Source organism: Delphinus delphis, chromosome 9 (assembly GCF_949987515.2).
Source record: "Delphinus delphis chromosome 9, mDelDel1.2, whole genome shotgun sequence".
Lineage (NCBI taxonomy): Eukaryota > Metazoa > Chordata > Mammalia > Artiodactyla > Delphinidae > Delphinus > Delphinus delphis.
Window position 1 is genome coordinate 28671032 of NC_082691.1, and position 17200 is coordinate 28688231.

Genomic DNA, 17200 nt, shown 5'->3' on the forward strand with positions numbered 1-17200 from the left:
GTATTAAAATATGGAGTACGCACATTTTAAAAAAGAGACTATTTGGTGTTATTCAAGGGTTCAAACTGGCTGGGGATGTTTATTTCAGGTCCTCATTCTGATCTACACCCTGTGGCTTTTTGCACAAAATAATCACAATTGTTTATCACAATTAACTCTTAAGAGATGAAGAAATGACCCTTAGCAGTTCAGAGTTTATAAGGCGAATCCTTCCTGCAAATATATATCCTATTTCAGATAAATTTCTCTAATCCCTATTATAGGACTTAACACAATATATGCATCTATTTATTTGTCTGCCTTTTCACCTGTGTTGCTATGAGAGCATATTTAATAGTAGTATTATCTACAATACAAGAGAAGTGATGGAAACTTGCTCTAAGGAAGTGATGCTTGAGTTGGGAATCAGAAGGATGAGGTTGATTTATTAAAGCAAATATCCAAGGGATCCAAGGAATAGGCACAGTAAGTGCAAAGACCTAAAAGAAAAGAGACAGTGAATTAAAGGAACCAGAAGAAGAAAAGGAACTCCAGAATGTTAGTAGAGGGTAAGGGGATAAAGGTCCAGAAAAGGATTCCGAGATAGAAAGGACCAAGACCAAAAAGCAGATTTTCCTAGTTTCTATCTTTAAACAGAGGTGATGGGCTACTGTTTGCTTCCTGAGACGATTGCTCTGGCTTCAGGGTGATAACCTGATTGGATAGGCCAAGTGGTGAGCAGCAGGGAGGGGGCAGGATCTGAGTTAACAGCATTGTTTCACCAAGTGGAACTGTAGTCATGGTGACCTTTACACAGCTTGTCTGGTGTCCAGCAGAAGAGTCCACTTAGTCTATTACATACAGGCATGATCGTAGAGGCAAAAATCTTTCTTTTCGTATTTCCTAAATACTTTCTCACACATCTAAGATCATGGCTTCTTGTCATTTTTGCCCATGATTCACTTTCTCTAACCTCAAACATGGCTTCCTTCCCTGAACTTAAATATGTACATTTTCAATAGTTTTCTTTTTACTTTATTATTATTTTAAAGAAACTATGGCCAGTTCAAGCTTAAGGCTCTTATGCCATTATTTTTCAAAGTTAAGGCTCTGATGTCATTATTTTTAGCTGCTCATATTTCAGAATATTCTTATGCATATAATGATGGGTGTGCCCAGGAGAGAATATCACATAGGTACATGTCATCTACCAGACATAAGGTTGGGAACGGCTGGTGTAACAGTCAGAATCCTAGAAAATACTAAATCACACGATAGCAGAATCTATACTTATAACAGCATATGATGACAATCATAAAAAGAAAAACCATCACCACCACCCTTTGGGATACAAAAACTCACAAGCCTGAAAGTTGCCCAAATTTATAAAGTACTGATAAAATATTTTTGCTTTGGATAGTTGCAGCAGTTGAATGATGGACAACGCCTAGGCAAATTCTATCCCTGTAGAATTGATCCATTTCAAAACACCCACTTTTCCCACAACTTCCTTAAGTTAAAGGAAAAATAGACTAAAATTTGTATTTACAATATATGTTCAGGCAGTTTGAACTGACTTACATTCCTTATATTACACCTTCACATTTTTGTCTAAGATGTTGTCATCACTATGGCTATAAACACACACATATATATAATATGAATATATAGTTTTATATATAAAAGTTATATCCATATGTAATATATATATTTTTTTCCTATTGAAAACATTGGTAGAGAACTCACTACAGGAATTATAAATATTTTACATATAAATCAAACTGCATTTAATATCTTTTTTCTAAATCAGACTTTCTATGGATCTATTGAAGTCTATCACTATAAATTTGTTTCTGCATTCTTTTTCTTTTCTCATGCTCTATGTCAACACTCAGCTGGTCTCCACCCTGTTCATTAAACTCTTTTTCTAACAGACGCTGCTTTTTTCCCCCCTTTTACTCTTTCATGTCATCCAGGAGAGATCAAAGAGTTTAGTCGTTCTTGTCCATTGTATGCAGAGGTGTGTGGGTGCAATTTTGCATGATTCTGGTGTTCACAGTGTTCAGGTTGCCTTCCTAATGTTTCAATTATTTTCCTTGATAATATTTGATATATGCTGACTGTTTCAACTAATAGAAATCATCTTTAATCTAGCTACCTTAATGAGAATAAAGGAAAATAGTATAAAGTAGTGAAACAACATTCAAATTTTATCTATTTTGAAGAAACAATTGACTCATTTTGAATAAGGAAATATTATTTTGTAAAAGAAATCATACAAGTTTTCCCTGACATTACATTATATAGTTTATAATCAGACCATGAATGCATGGAGAAATAAAGTAAAACTATATTTTAAAAGTAATTATCTAATGTTATTTACTTATTCACTTTATTTTAATAAAAACTTATAAACAGCTTGATGTAAGTGAAAAATTGTGCCTTTCACGTCCTTTTCCATGTTTGATAGTGAGAGTGAAGGCAATGTAGTGCAATGGCAAGAACTCTGAATCGGCTGTCAGGAGAGCTGAGTTTAAGCTCAGCTTTTACCACTAAGTAGCCATGGGATTTGAGAATACTATTTAAGCAATCTGAGTTTAAATTTCCTATATTATGAAATGAAGGATAGGACTTAGAGGAGCTATGCAGTAACTGTAAGATACAGTATTTTATAAACATGTATTTTTAAGCAAAAATTCATGGAAACTGTGGTCAGAGGTTAGCTCTGGACACATCATTTTTTAAAAAGTAAGATATCAAAAAAAAAAAGTAAGACATCAGATATTGCTGAGCTTTCTGCTTAGGATGGTATTGGGCTTCAGTAGTCTTGTGGATATCAAATCTTCCAACTTAATTTTTTGTACTAAAATCTTCCAGATCAAAATATTTTTCTTAGCAGCACAGTTGAAAAGTACTTTTCATTTCTTTCTTAGGAGCTTATTAAAATTTTCAGACTCTTGAGTAGTATAAGGTAGAAAAGTGAATGGGATTACATTTTTGTCATCCATGCGGCAAACACATCATTTCATTTTGTTTTTTCATTTTACCTGAAGTTGATTTTACTCAAGAGACTGGAGGGCTTCTCTGGTGGTGCAGTGGTTGAGAATCCACCTGCCAATGCAGGGGACACGGGTACGAGCCCTGGTCCAGGAATATCCCACACGCCGCGGAGCAGCTAAGCCCGTGCACCACAACTACTGAGCCTGCTCTCTAGAGCCTGCGAGCCACAACTACTAAAGCCTGCACGCCTAGAGTCTGTGCTCTGCAACAGAAGAAGCCATGGCAATGAGAAGCCTGCGCACCGCAGCAAAGAGTATCCCCCGCTCTCTGCAACTAGAGAAAAGCCCACGTGTAGCCATGAAGACTCAACGCAGCCAAAAATAAATAAATAAAACAAATAAATTTATTTTAAAAAAAGGAGACTGGAAACTATTGATTGCCTCTGATGAATTTAGGAACAAAGGGGTGTCAGTTCACATCTAGTTTTCTGGTCGTTTGCATAGTAAAAATGGAAATATTTTGGTTATCAATGGCATAATATTTTCCTATTCCTCTGTCAGGTAAGTTATTACATCTTATTCTAGAAAAAAATTAATATATGTCTAAGAGACTGTGCAATCTTAGCATGAACGTTTAAAAATTCCATACTGTTGTTAGGAAAAATTTGCAAAAATTTGACGTAGTGTTAAGGTAGCTAGTACCTAGGACGGCTATCTAGCATGACATAATACAGCGAATAGGTGTTCCTCCCTGCAAATCTTCCATTTGCCTCCGAGATTTAGGCCAGCAAAGGGCAAGTCAATATGGGACACTAAACATCCATCCTTTCCAGGTTAATTTAAATATGTAGTACAACAGCTATTAAATACCAACAAAATAAAATCAAAAGAAGAAAAGTTTGCCAGGATAAAAGCACTTAAAAGGAGCTTGAACCCTGGCATGTATACAAAACCCCATTTGCAACACTAGAAATATCCAGACTTTTAGCCTCTGTATAAAGCTCTGTGGTAAATTCAAGTGACATAACTTGTTAAAACAGAAGCTAGTCTTGTAGTTCTTCATCATCACCTACTTTTTAAAGTATATATCCATAATGCATATTAGATAGGTATTTATTTATCACAAGAGAAATCCTGAGGTATAAAAATGTTGAGGAGACCATTTTAATGTCATTTCAGTGGCAGCAAAAGTCACACAATGAATCAGTGACAGACCTGTGGATTGATTTTAGATCCCATTTGACTCCCTTTTTAACCACTCAGCAATTCCTGAGATTGCTTTCAGTGGCCGGAGATGCACAATCGAATTAAAACGGCAGACAGGAAAAATAAAATAAAATAAAAATGGAAAGTAGTGATTCTATGTGGTTTGATTTCTGACAATTTGAAACAATATATTTCCTGCATGTAAACATATACATCTCAAAACTGTACTCAGGTACTAATATCAAATTTTCTATCATTTCTATAGGAATGGATTGAAATTACTAAAGTATCTGAGTAAAATAGGCAAAGATAGAAATAATTGTGTTAAGTGAAAGCTGAAAGCCTATATCATTCAATTTTTGAGGCAATGATTAAAAGATGTCCTTTCACATAAATATATATTTATCCAAATACATTTATTCTAGCTGGAAACTCTAAAGACTCCTAAGTACAAAATTAATTTTGAGTAAAAATGTAGCTTTTTAAAAAATATGTTAATATTTCAATATCTTCACAGGCAGATATCTTGATAAGGCCCATTTACATTAAGGAAAATGAAATAGACTATACCAACTTTCTGTTATTTAATAATTTGTGTGCCATGTAAAATTAAGTATTTTCTGTTTATTAATCTAAAATTCTATGTATAGTAATATCCAGATTCTTCTGTGTTCTTGAAATATTTATTACGTGATCAAAATATTGAGAAATAGTAAAAGGGCATGTTTCATTGCTAAACTTACTTTGAATGAGAATTGAGAAACTTTAATTTTTAAAATATTTTAAGAAATAAGGGGCTTCCCTGGTGGCACAGTGGTTGAGAATCTGCCTGCTAATGCAGGGGACACGGGTTCGAGCCCTGGTCTGGGAGGATCCCACATGCCACGGAGCAACTAGGCCCGTGAGCCACAAGTACTGAGCCTGTGCATCTGGAGTCTGTGCTCCGCAACAAGAGAGGCCGCGATAGTGAGAGGCCCGCACACCGTGATGAAGAGTGGCCCCCACTTGCCACAACCAGAGAAAGCCCTCGCACAGAAACGAAGACCCAACACAGCAAAAATAAATTAATTAATTAATAAAGTCCTACCCCCAACATCTAAAATATATATATATATATTTTAAGAAATCTATTTCAAATATATTTCTATATATTAATGCTACAGATTCTGGTTATCCCTTTTGCGTAAAAAAGAATCACAACTCTTGGGCTTCCCTGGTGGCACAATGCTTAAGAATCCACCAGCCAAGGCAGGGGGCATGGGTTCAAGCCCTGGTCCAGGAAGATCCCACATGCTGCAGAGCAACTAAGCCTATGTGCCACAACTACTGAGCCTGCGCTCCACAGCCCACGAGCGACAACTACTGAGCCCACGTGCCACAACTACTGAAGCCCACACGCCTAGAGCCCGCGCCCCACAGCAAGAGAAGCCACCGCAATGAGAAGCCCGCGCACCATAACAAAGAGTAGCCCCTGCTCACCGCAACTAGAGAAAGCCTGCACACAGTAGCGAAGACCCAACACAGCCAAAAATAAATAAATTAATTTAAAAAAAAAAAGAATTACAACTCTCTTTGATTGTAAAACATATTTGAACTCTCCTGTGCATCTAAGTGGAAATACCAGTAGGCAGGTTTTGTTTATTTTTGCTCAACACCTTTCTTACACAGAGAGGGAATTAGTAGAAACAGAAAGTAACTGTTTTGTGGGTATCCAAGCACTTCTTTTATTGAAACATGACTTCCAGATTGTATTATCATATCCTTTTAAAGGACGCCATGAATTTGCCACTGCCATTTTACCAAGTTGACAGTCACTGTCACATTTCCAGCACCAAGAACTTAATGCTTCTTTTAAGTAGGTTCCTACTAATGCAAGTTGTAGTTCATTTTACTTGAAATTCACTATTTTGAGAGTGTTTACACCTGAGTATTAATGAACACATAGTGCATGTTATTGAATATGGCAGGATTTCCTTCTTTTTTAAGGCCTAATCACATTTCATTGCATCTGACACCACATTTTCTTTACCCATTCATCTGCTGATGGACATTTAGGCTGTTTCCCTATCTTAGCTATTGTGAATATTGTTGCAATGAACCTGAAGGATATCATGCTAGGTAAAATAAGCCAGGCACAGAAGGGCAAATGCTACATGATTCCAGATATGTGAGGAATCTAAAACAGTCAAACTCACAGAATCAGAGAACAGAATGGTGGTTGTCAGGAGTTGGAGGTGGGGAAAATGGGGAGTTGCTGCTGAATGGGTATAAAGTTTCAGTTACACAAGATGAGTAAGTTCTAGCGATCAGCTGCACAACACTGTGCCTGTAGTTAACAGTACAGAATTGTGCACTTAAAAAGTTGTTAGGAGAGCAGATCTTGTGTTAAGTATTCTTACCACAGTAAAAAAAAAAAACTAACAAAAAAACGCACATGGGACAGCATCCTACCAATGAGGATGCTACAGTATTGGTACACTATGAGACTAATATTGATGTCACTAGGAAGGTCGTATGTTATTGACGGTTATGACAACAAATTTACTAGTTGTGTGATGATGGGTAGATTGTTGACTCTCTCTGAGACATAGTTCCCTAAAATGAAAAATGGAGATAACACCTTCATCACAGGGTTATAAATACAAAATGCTATAATAGTCATAAAACCATCAAATATGTCAACGATGAGTCATGAATAGTAATAAAATTAATGAAAAAATCATGGAGAGTAGTTACAGCAGGATAGAAATGGGGCAGAATAACAAGGGGATAAATTGGATACATCATCTGCATAAAAATTTCACAAAATCAGTAAAAGCTATAACATAGTAATGAAATTAATATTAAAGCATGGATATTTTTCATTTAAAAATTACTATTTCTAAGTATAATATATTATATCTTGTTTCTTTTTGTTTAGTTATTTGTGTTTTATTTTTATTTTTTAAACAAAGTGTGTTTGAATTGCTTTCACATATGCATTACACAAAATAGCATTCTCTGGATTTACAAATGTGGAGAAACCATGTTTTTGTTATACACTGTGGGTGAGAAATTCGCATAACTTTGCATATGGTAGCTTAATGTTTTATGAACAGTATAAATTCAGCTTATTTGTAGACTTAGCAGTGAAAATTGAATGTGCATAAGCCACAGTATGCTACAAAACATGTTTATCTAATTGTCCCCAGACAACTGGGAAACCATCTTTTCATTGGGGAGTTTAAAGAGTATCATCATGTCAGTGTATGTCATCTAGTGGTTTATGAAATTTAGATGTAATTTTCTTATTGTTTGTTATGAGAACTTTTAACAGTACTCAGTATCTTTCCCTCACTATCAGTCCAGGTTCTCAGCATGTGACACTACTCAACTTTTGCCACAGTCTCAAAATGGATGTACCTATATGTCTTTTTTCCCCTCCACACACGCATTTACACCAAAAACATGTTTCAGAACCAATCATAGCAATACCAGTAGTTTCTTCCTAAAATCTTGTATAGCTCTTGGCTAGCTTCCCTAAACTCAACTTGATCCTAATTTTCCAGCCTCATTTTTGAAAATCAGTGTACTAGATGCACACTGGGGTATCTGCCATTTCGCCATTGGACTTTAATGTCTCTGTTTTCCTATTCTATCCTTCTAGGCTTACATAACGGATCCTCCACAACCATCAATACTTCACCTATTTTTCAAAACTCAGCTTAAATGTGATGGCCTTTCTTCACTTCATCAAGTGTTCCCTTATTTACAGTCATCACCTTGTTCAAACTAGGCACACATTAAGTATTTTTGGAATATAAAATAAATACATGAGAAAATCTCTGACTTAATACCCTAAATCAGAATTAGTGATTTTTTTTTTTTTTTTTTTTTTTTGCGGTACGCAGGCCTCTCACTGTTGTGGCCTCTCCCGTTGCAGAGCACAGGCTCCGGACACACAGGCTCAGCGGCCATGGCTCATGGGCCTAGCTGCTCCGCGGCATGTGGGATCTTCCCGGACCAGGGCACGAACCCGTGTCCCCTGCATCGGCAGGCAGACTCTCAACCACTGCGCCACTAGGGAAGCCCAGAATTAGTGATTTTAACCCTTTTCTCGCTCTGTGCCAGGCTGGTACTTCCTTTTAAAGGAGCGGGTTCTCCACTCAGACGTAAACCAATGAATAGCATGATTGCCTCAGGCCCATTATAAAATACCTATGAAACCCTTAATTTTTCATCAGTACAGTGAGGATGTGAAGAGTGCCTACCTCATCAGATTTTGTGAACACTGAGTAAGGTAATACATTCAAAGCAGCCAGTACAGAGTATAATTATTGCTTAGTAAATACTAGCTGTTTGGAATATAGTTGTTATTATTACTGATGTTTCATCATGTTGAAGTTACATATTTATGTACACGTTAAATCTTTGAGGGCAGACATTTGTGTTTATGTTCCTCACCATTACTGTTAGAACCTTGCTTAGGAAAAATGTTTCTTATATTTTTATTAAAGTCCATTTTACCTCTATTGAATATAAATTGCTTCTGAATACAAATTGCCTCCAAGATCACTTGGGCATTGATTGTAGCAGTTGAACAGAATTGTAGCTACAAAGCTGAAGAGCCCTAGATATAAATGTTAAGCCTCCATTATCTCCTAGTATTCCCCCAAATCTATTTAATAAATAAAACCTTTATTCCAGAACTTCTGGTTTTCTCATTATGTCTTTCCTTTTCACTTCAGTGCTATGCTCATCACCTCACGCTGATTCACAGCACCAGCCTTTGCTCTTTCTATTTCCCCAGCTCGCATCACGTCCAAATTGACTACATGTGGTAAGCCTGGAGCAGCTGAGAGCCATGAGGAACCTAGACCAGAGGCCATTACACTAGAGCAAGGGGAGTGTCCTCAGATGTGAAAAACAGGTGACACTATCTGCTTAAAAGCTACCACAAGTTATCTTCTTAGTGTGCCACCAGTTAACTTACATAGCATATTTTCTAGTAGTAACTAAATTTATAAAATTATAAAGCTAAATATAGGTTCTTCCTGATTAAAATTAAGTACCAACAAAACTAGAAAGCAAATACAATTGAAATTAGCAATAGCAAAGCAATGGGACAATAATATCTTTGTGTATCTTGAAAAGTAAATACCTTCTTACAATATGAACGTGGTTCTAGTGACCAGAAGCTAGTCTTTGAAGCTAGCAGTTCTACCTTCCTTTGTGCTCTGGGGTAATTTACTTTTCTCTTTTTGAACCACAGCAAGATCTTCCTTCACAAAGCCCACTCTGACCCCATTTTGGCCTTTACTTGGCAGGAAGACAGTGTTTGCATATCAACTCAACCTTTGCTTCCTTCTTATTAGCCCAAGAATATTAAAGGTATATCCTTGGCACTCACATGCTTATAAGCCTTAAGCAAACAAGAGCACTAAAATCTTAAGATTTTACATGATTATGAGGTAGTTATCCAAATAATCTGGAATGGACTTGTATCATTTCCTCAGGTTATCATCAAAGTGAACAATCATGATTTAAAACAAATCTACAAGATAGCTTGCTGAGGCCTATTTGAAACACACTCCAAGAGGAGGTAAACATATTCTGATTTGTGGAAATTCAGTCTAAATTTATCTTGGTATTTTCCCCAAGTTTCAAATATATTAAACTAATGCCTTCCTTCTCACCTATATATCCAGGCTGTATTTCCACTACCTTAAACTTTGGTTCCAAATGAAGTAATTTAGGCAAGAAGACAAAGAGATAAAGGAAGAAAAACAGAACTAGAGTTCAAGGGCAAAGAAAGGGTCATGAAGAGGAAGAACAAAAGAGAAGAGGAAAACAGCCCAAACAGGTGAGCAGGCAATGGGGTTTAGCACTACTCTTTGTGTTTTTTGAAAAATATAATATTGATAACAAATTAGTTTTTATAAACAGAAACTTCCTTTTAAAATAGATTATATAGGGAATGAGTGCAAAGCAATCAATCAAAAAGGGCACAGTAAGAGAAAAATTTAAGTTGGAGTACACACCTCCAGTGACAGATTAGCTCCAAGAAATATAAAGTCTTTGATCCAAACTAGCTACTAGTAGTTATGAAGAAAAGAAAAATATATACTGGTCAATGTGCTGTTTATGATTTAGTCCTTATGTCTGTATTGTGAATGAAGATGTCACTCAGAAATTGAGTACTACGGATAACACAGTCTTTTAATAAGTAATTGAGAATGACATCACTGCACCAATACGGCCTTAAGAAAACTGTTTAATTTTGTTCAAATTCTTTTTCTGGCACTAGTTGAACCAGATCTGACAAAACATGAAACTAAATAAATACTCTGAAAGTTAAAAACTGAATGCTAACATTTCTATTTTTTCTGTCATTGTGAAATAGTGATGAAATACTATGAGGGGGGAAAAAAGAAAACGTTTTACAATTGAGCCAAATAAGTGTAGAGGGTAAAAGTGTATTAATCTCATAACTATGGTGTTTTCATACCCTATATTTAGAGCAAACCAGTCAAAATATAAAATGGTGATTTGAAATCTTTTAAATTGGGTATAGGAGAAGCTGGTTTGGATTTTTGGTTCTCTCTCTCTTTCACCATTTGTGATTTTTTTTTTTTCCCTAAACTTGTTTCTAATCATAACTTAGGTCCCTCTACTGCCTCACTTGGCCACTAGTTCTGTTGATTTTGAGAAACAGCCTCACTGATAATATCTAGAGTTTAGAATGTGAATAGCTCACAAGAAATATATTGCTGAGCTGTTAAGGTCAAAGAATTTATGAACTGTGATTCTTTTTCTCAAATACAAACAGCAAAGCATTTTAAAATTTCATCTGCAATATAAACGGTGGTATTGTTTATTCAGCATGGTAACTTGTATGGTCCACCTTCCAACATGATTCAAGTATTGAAAGATTAGGGAAGAAAAACCTGGAAACCATAATGGTCTTGCTCTAACCACGCTTGGCTCAGTTTGAGAGTGCAAATGAGGGACACACTGCCTCTGGTGGAAATGATGAAGCGAGAAGAAATCACCAAGGAATCCTGACTTTTCCCACCTAACCTACTAACATAAGTGGGAAAAGTCAGACTCCAAGACATGATCTAAGAAAGATGGAATGATGTAACCAACCCCAAAACAACGCCTCATTGCTTTACCAAGATATCTGAATTTCTTAGCTTTAGCATTTCCTCTTAGAAATAAACTTGGACTCTATTGGACTCAATGACATAACACACTGAGAGAGATAACTCAATTAGAGAAAGTTAGATTAGATGTATAAATTAGTCGACAGAGCACTAGCTACCACTTAAGTAGTATTTGGACCTGGAGACTGTTACTAAGAGCATGTGATTCAAAGTTTTACATGAAAGCAAACTCTTATTCTTGGTGGAAGAGAAGAACCAGACAAAACATTTTATTTTACATCTTGATATATTAGTTGTCATTGCAGAAATGACCTTAGAGATAGCCATTAAGCTTCATTGCATTTCTTAATGTCCCTTTGGTTCTATCATAAATTGAGATCATGACATTATGAGAGTATTTATAGAGTTAATATTTTCCAGCTCTCATCTGGGTCCATCTTTCTTTAGATTTCCTTCACAGTACAAGGAGGAGGCCCGTTTAGGATGTGAGAAAACATCCAGACACTTCTTCGAAAAGCTATCCTCCTCCTAAATTCATAACATTTTTTTTTATTAACAGATGTAAATTTGAAAGGGAAATACCATATACTATAAGCCTTTTGGGAATATTCTGTCTCGTAAGGATGACTTACACTTTTCATTTGAATGGCATGGATGCTGAAAGCTTAAACACAAAACTCATCTGTACTCTAGCTCTGAATCATTCCTTCCGTGAACTCTGCATGCATTTTAATAATAAACACACACATGCGTATGGAGCATGTGACCTCACTGGGAGTTATCTGCAATGTCAAGTACTACTGGAGGATAACCAAGAATTGACTGACACATCTTATAGAACTGGAGCTAATTAATAGGTCTACCAATTCCCAATTGTACTACAGGAAACACAAACACAAAATCTGCTTAATACAGCAATAAATGACATACCGTGTGTGGTCATAAGGCATTCACTATACAGCAAGAGTAGTTTTGGAATACAGTATTCAGGAGTTTAAATATCGCTATTAAAATGCTAGAAGAGCAAAATTGGGTCTATTTTCATAATTAGAAGACTAAACAAGGTTTTTTCTTTTTTTTTTGCAAACTGTTCATGATTATTTAAAAGGAATTGCTATTTCCTCGTATAAGATCTGAAGCTATTAAATGATAAAGGAAGTCTTGCTTTGTTTCAAAAGTGATGTCTTTTGTGGCATCCAGCCATCTGGAATGGTAAGTCCATAATTTCTAACAATGAATTTCAACAATCTTGGGGACTCAATGTAAGACAAAGAGTTATTTTAAAGGAAGAGCACTGCAAAGAAAAAACTGGATGTTAAAATGTCCATGAATTCATGATAAAAGCAAAAAGTCCTTTTTTGTATGATAAAATTATTTGTAATATGTAAAGCCTGGACAGAAGTTTAAAAAGTAAACTATTTCACTATTTTATGTAGAATGGGGCAGGAACAGCAAAGTATACATGCTACTTTTCAACCAGAATATAGGAGAAAGATTTGTCTTGGTTCTTTCTGAAAATCCATCCTTGTAAATAAAAGTTACTAAATTCAAACTTCATGAGACCTTATGAACTCTTATCCAACAATCCTGGCCTCAGTCCTGATTATTATTTTATTTCTTATTCTTCCAATCTTTCCATTACCAGCATTATTTTCCTAACGGCATGAAGCACATATTGTCTCTTTTTTCTCAACTTCAAAAACAGCATAACTGTTTAAATCCGAGTGTAGTATTTTTAGTACCAATACAGATCAATTTAAAGCAGATTCTCTCTTAAGGCAGCTTAAGCATTGAAAATTAAATTTTATGTTGTCTAGACAAGCCATCGTGATAATATCTTTTCCAGAATTTCCTAGATTGACTGTCTAGACTGCTCCAAATTCCCCCAGGTAATTGCATAATCATTTTCCCTCTGACCCCCTAAACAGTCTGGAACAGTATCTCCCCATGTATAGTTGCCATGCAAATCAAGATCACTGAGCTTCTGAAGGAGGACTTCTCTCAAAGGTTCTGAGTTTTAGGATTTCAGGAAAATACTTGTACGTCAATATCCCACCTTAAGGAGATGGGAAGGAGGAAACGGCCTCCTCCATTTTCCTGGGTAAATGGCCTGGCTCCAGAAGCTGTACCTCTGCATCTCCCCACCCATCCATAAAGCAGCAATAAAGTAGTTGATGAGATGAGAAGGAAGGAACTTTGCTAAAGAGCAACTTCAAAAAGAAAAAACACAAAACAAAACTACATTTTGGGGAAAATGGTAAAAATACAGGAACAATATATGATATTTTAATTTAAACGACCACCAAGATCATCTAAGCTTCAAATTTAAAAATGGAGGAAATTAAGCTAAGTACAGAAAGACCTGGCAACAATGAGAGCCCAGTGCAGTAACATACAACCTCTGATGAATGAGGTACATTTAACAGCAAGGTGGTAACTATCACCATAAACCCTGAAACCGCTTTCAGCCTGAGATACACATTTCTATTTTAAAAATGATAATCCACATTTTTTTCAGTATCTACCTATTAGACAACATTAAACTCTTACAACAACTGTATGAGGTAGAGACCATTCTCATTACCACTTTCTAGAGTAGAAACAAAGACACAAAGAAAGTTAGTAGCTTGCTCCTTATCAAGCATCCAGTACTGAAGTGAGGTTGGACCAAAGCCCTGCAGTGTGAGGCCAGGTGACCTGCCTTTAACAATGATGGGATTAGAACTCCCTGAGTTTCTACAGCAAAAACTGTCAGTGGGTCACGCCCCGCTGGGAGGGTTGGAAAGCAGTTGGAGGTAATAAGTCAAGTTCTCATTTAAAACATATGGACACTGAGAATCGCAGAGGTTTGTTTTGTTTTTACATATTATGAGACAGAGTCTCAGAGAGGTTAAGTAATTTTTCCAGTGCTCCACAGCTAGTAAGTTGCCGAACATGATCAGAAGTCAGATCTGTCCCTAAAGCCTATATCTTTTCTACCAACCTGTGCTTGGAGCTCAGCTGTCCGGACCCCACTGTCTTATACAGCATGGTGCCTGGCAGATGTAAAAAGTGCAATACAACATGGGGAAGGTTCTCCAGAGCTGTCTCCAGTAAACAGAGAAGTGAGACCCAATTTTAGGGTGCCTGACTATAGGAAATAGCTGAGAAGGAAAGAAAAAGGGAGAGATTTATCCAGAAGTTACTGAAAAGTTAAGTATGCAAAGTCTCCAGGACCGTCTGCAGGAAATTATTCCTAATTTCATCCATATGAAACAAGTAATTTAAGTGGAACTGCCCTTCCTTAAAGTTAATTTTTACTTAAAACTCTTGGGTATGTCAGCAAGAACAGTATGCATACTTGTAAAGGAAGGAAGAAGGATGCAGTGGGAGAAGAGGCTGATGAGGGCAACTGTCTACGCCGGTGAGACCCTGGTAAAGGGTTTTTTTTTGTTTGTTTTTTGCGGTACGTGGGCCTCTCACTGTTGTGGCCCCTCCCGCTGCGAAGCACCGGCTCCGGACATGCAGGCTCAGCGGCCACGGCTCACGGGCACAGCCGCTCCGCGGCATGTGGGATCCTCCCGGACCGGGGCACGAACCTGCGTCCGCTGCATCGGCAGGCGGACTCTCAACCACTGCGCCACCAGGGAAGCCCCGTAAAGGGTTTTTATCTTCCCAGGATCATCAGGAAAGTCATAATAATTGTGTTCAGTCTAGAAACCACATAGCCTCGAAGGTGCCTTCTTATACAAAGAAGGCACAACACAAACTGTTTTGATTTCTAAGTCTTTGGGTTGAAAGAACATATTTGTAACTCTTTTGTACCCATTAAGAACATATAAAGAAAGGCTCTAGAGTTTAAGTTATAAAGAAGTGGCTAACATGTAAATTATATTTTATCTTTAGGATTCCAGAAATATTCTGGGAACAAATTCTTTATCTGTTGAGTATTTCTGAATTCCAATCTGAAAGAAAATTTTGTCACAAATGATTTTCTCACCACATGAACACTTTTGTTCTTCTTAGGATTTTGTGCCAAAAATAATAAAAAGGCTTATAATTTAAGGCTATTGATAAATCCAATTCATGGAACTGCTTTCCTACTAGTAACTTTTCCTTTAAATACATCCCTAATTGCAAGTTGTACTTAAATTTCCCTAACTTTAATTTCCTCACTAAATTTTCTCACTAAAACGTCTTGTAGGAGTAAGAGACAAACATTTTTTTTTCCTTTTTTATACTGACAAAATAATAGCCCAAAATATAAAAACAAAGCCTAGCTAAGCAAGAACATAAATGTGAGTAATTTAGCTCAAACATGAGATCAGATCACTGTGCACATGTATGGCATCCTTTCTTAATCTCTGGGCAGAAGAAAACAACTGCGGTGGCAGACACTTCTGGCTAAGGATGGAAATGGAGGGGAAAAGCTGGCAATATACAAATGAAGGAGAAAACAGTACACATTCAGCCTGCTGACATCTGCTGCACATGCAAAATGGATTGGACTCTGTAATCCAGAGCGAAAGCAAATGCTTCCTCCCTTCCTCCTGTTCCACAGTTACTGTTGAGTGATGGTCTCATTCTTTTTGCATTCACAGATTAAAATTAATAACAGCATCTGAATTCGAAGTAGGTCCCAATGAATAGCAACTAGAAGCTAAATGAACTGAAGAAATTAGTAATGAAGCATTTGAATAGGAAGGGGTCACGGACGAACACCGTTTTTTAAAAGCCAGCTTTACCTCAGGATGATGTCCAATTTCAACGTAGGTGCAAATTGGATGAAAAGCCCCCGTTCCACAGGCGTACAAGTGAGTCTGATTATAAGCCTTAAGCACCTTGATGAAATTAGCACATTCTTTCTGTAAAACAAAAGGAAAACCAGTGAGCTCTAGTGGTCAGCATGGCTGAAGTATCCTCTAGGGTGCTAGGCATGTTTGAACAGATTTCTTTTGTGTCCTTTCACATCATTTTTAGGGCTTATTATTCTATTGTTTGCTCACATTATTACATGAAATACAGAAGGTGTCTGCTTGCATTATTACATGAAATACAGAAGTTCTTATTTTGGGGGGGGCAAAATATAATATTCTCTTTAATGTTTTTATTAAAACTATAATTTATACAAAAGTGGAATAAAGTTATAGATAACTGATTATCATATGTGACTTTTCTAGAAATGAGGGAAACAGCAAATTATATGGTTAATGAATGAATTATTTAAATCATAACAATGGTGAAAATTTCAGAAGCCAGCTCTGAGTTTAATTTTGGAAAATCAAAAATAAAAGGTAATACAACCTTCTATTAAATATGAATTTGAAACATCATTAGTAACTCATAATGATGGGTGACTGACTTTGAACTTCAGTAGTGCTTCTTACTAGTGAGCTTTATAGACCCTAAGAAGACAAAACCACCTTCTCTTGAAAAAGTCGTTTAACCCCCAAAGACAATTTGGGTATAAGATGAGATAGAGAAGGTGTTAGAGTCTGCAATGTCTACAGGCTGAAGGGTCTTTATTAGAGTGGCTATAATTAATAAATATTTTCATGCAGTTCACGTACATCCTAAACCCATACGTAGATCCCCTGCCCAATGAGTCATGGATCCCCCAGGTAAAAAACAGCTACTTATAAGAGAGAATTATACTCATATCTTATTATTATTTATAGAAGTTTAGACATTCGTGCCATTTTATTACCCAAATAAAATGTCACCTAAGAGATAAATGGACAGAGCTCTTTATATTTTTTCTATATACTCCATTATATCTATAGATCCTGTGAAAGAAAATGTTCTACAAACAAATAGGAATCTTAGCCTTTTGTTCCTGTTAAGGAAAGATTTAGGGGAAAAAAATCAGACAGTCAAAATATAAACTAGATA

At 36.4% G+C, this 17200-nt stretch overlaps 1 protein-coding gene across 1 annotated transcript in view; it reads right to left on the reverse strand.

Annotated features, from left to right (window-relative positions):
- The window catches only part of SEMA3A (semaphorin 3A), a 232672-nt gene that overhangs the window by 136199 nt on the left and 79273 nt on the right, over positions 1–17200 (reverse strand). The window contains exon 4 of the mRNA XM_060019863.1: positions 16054–16173. Coding sequence (XP_059875846.1) covers positions 16054–16173 — 120 coding nt within the window. The remainder of the gene's footprint in view (positions 1–16053; positions 16174–17200) is intronic.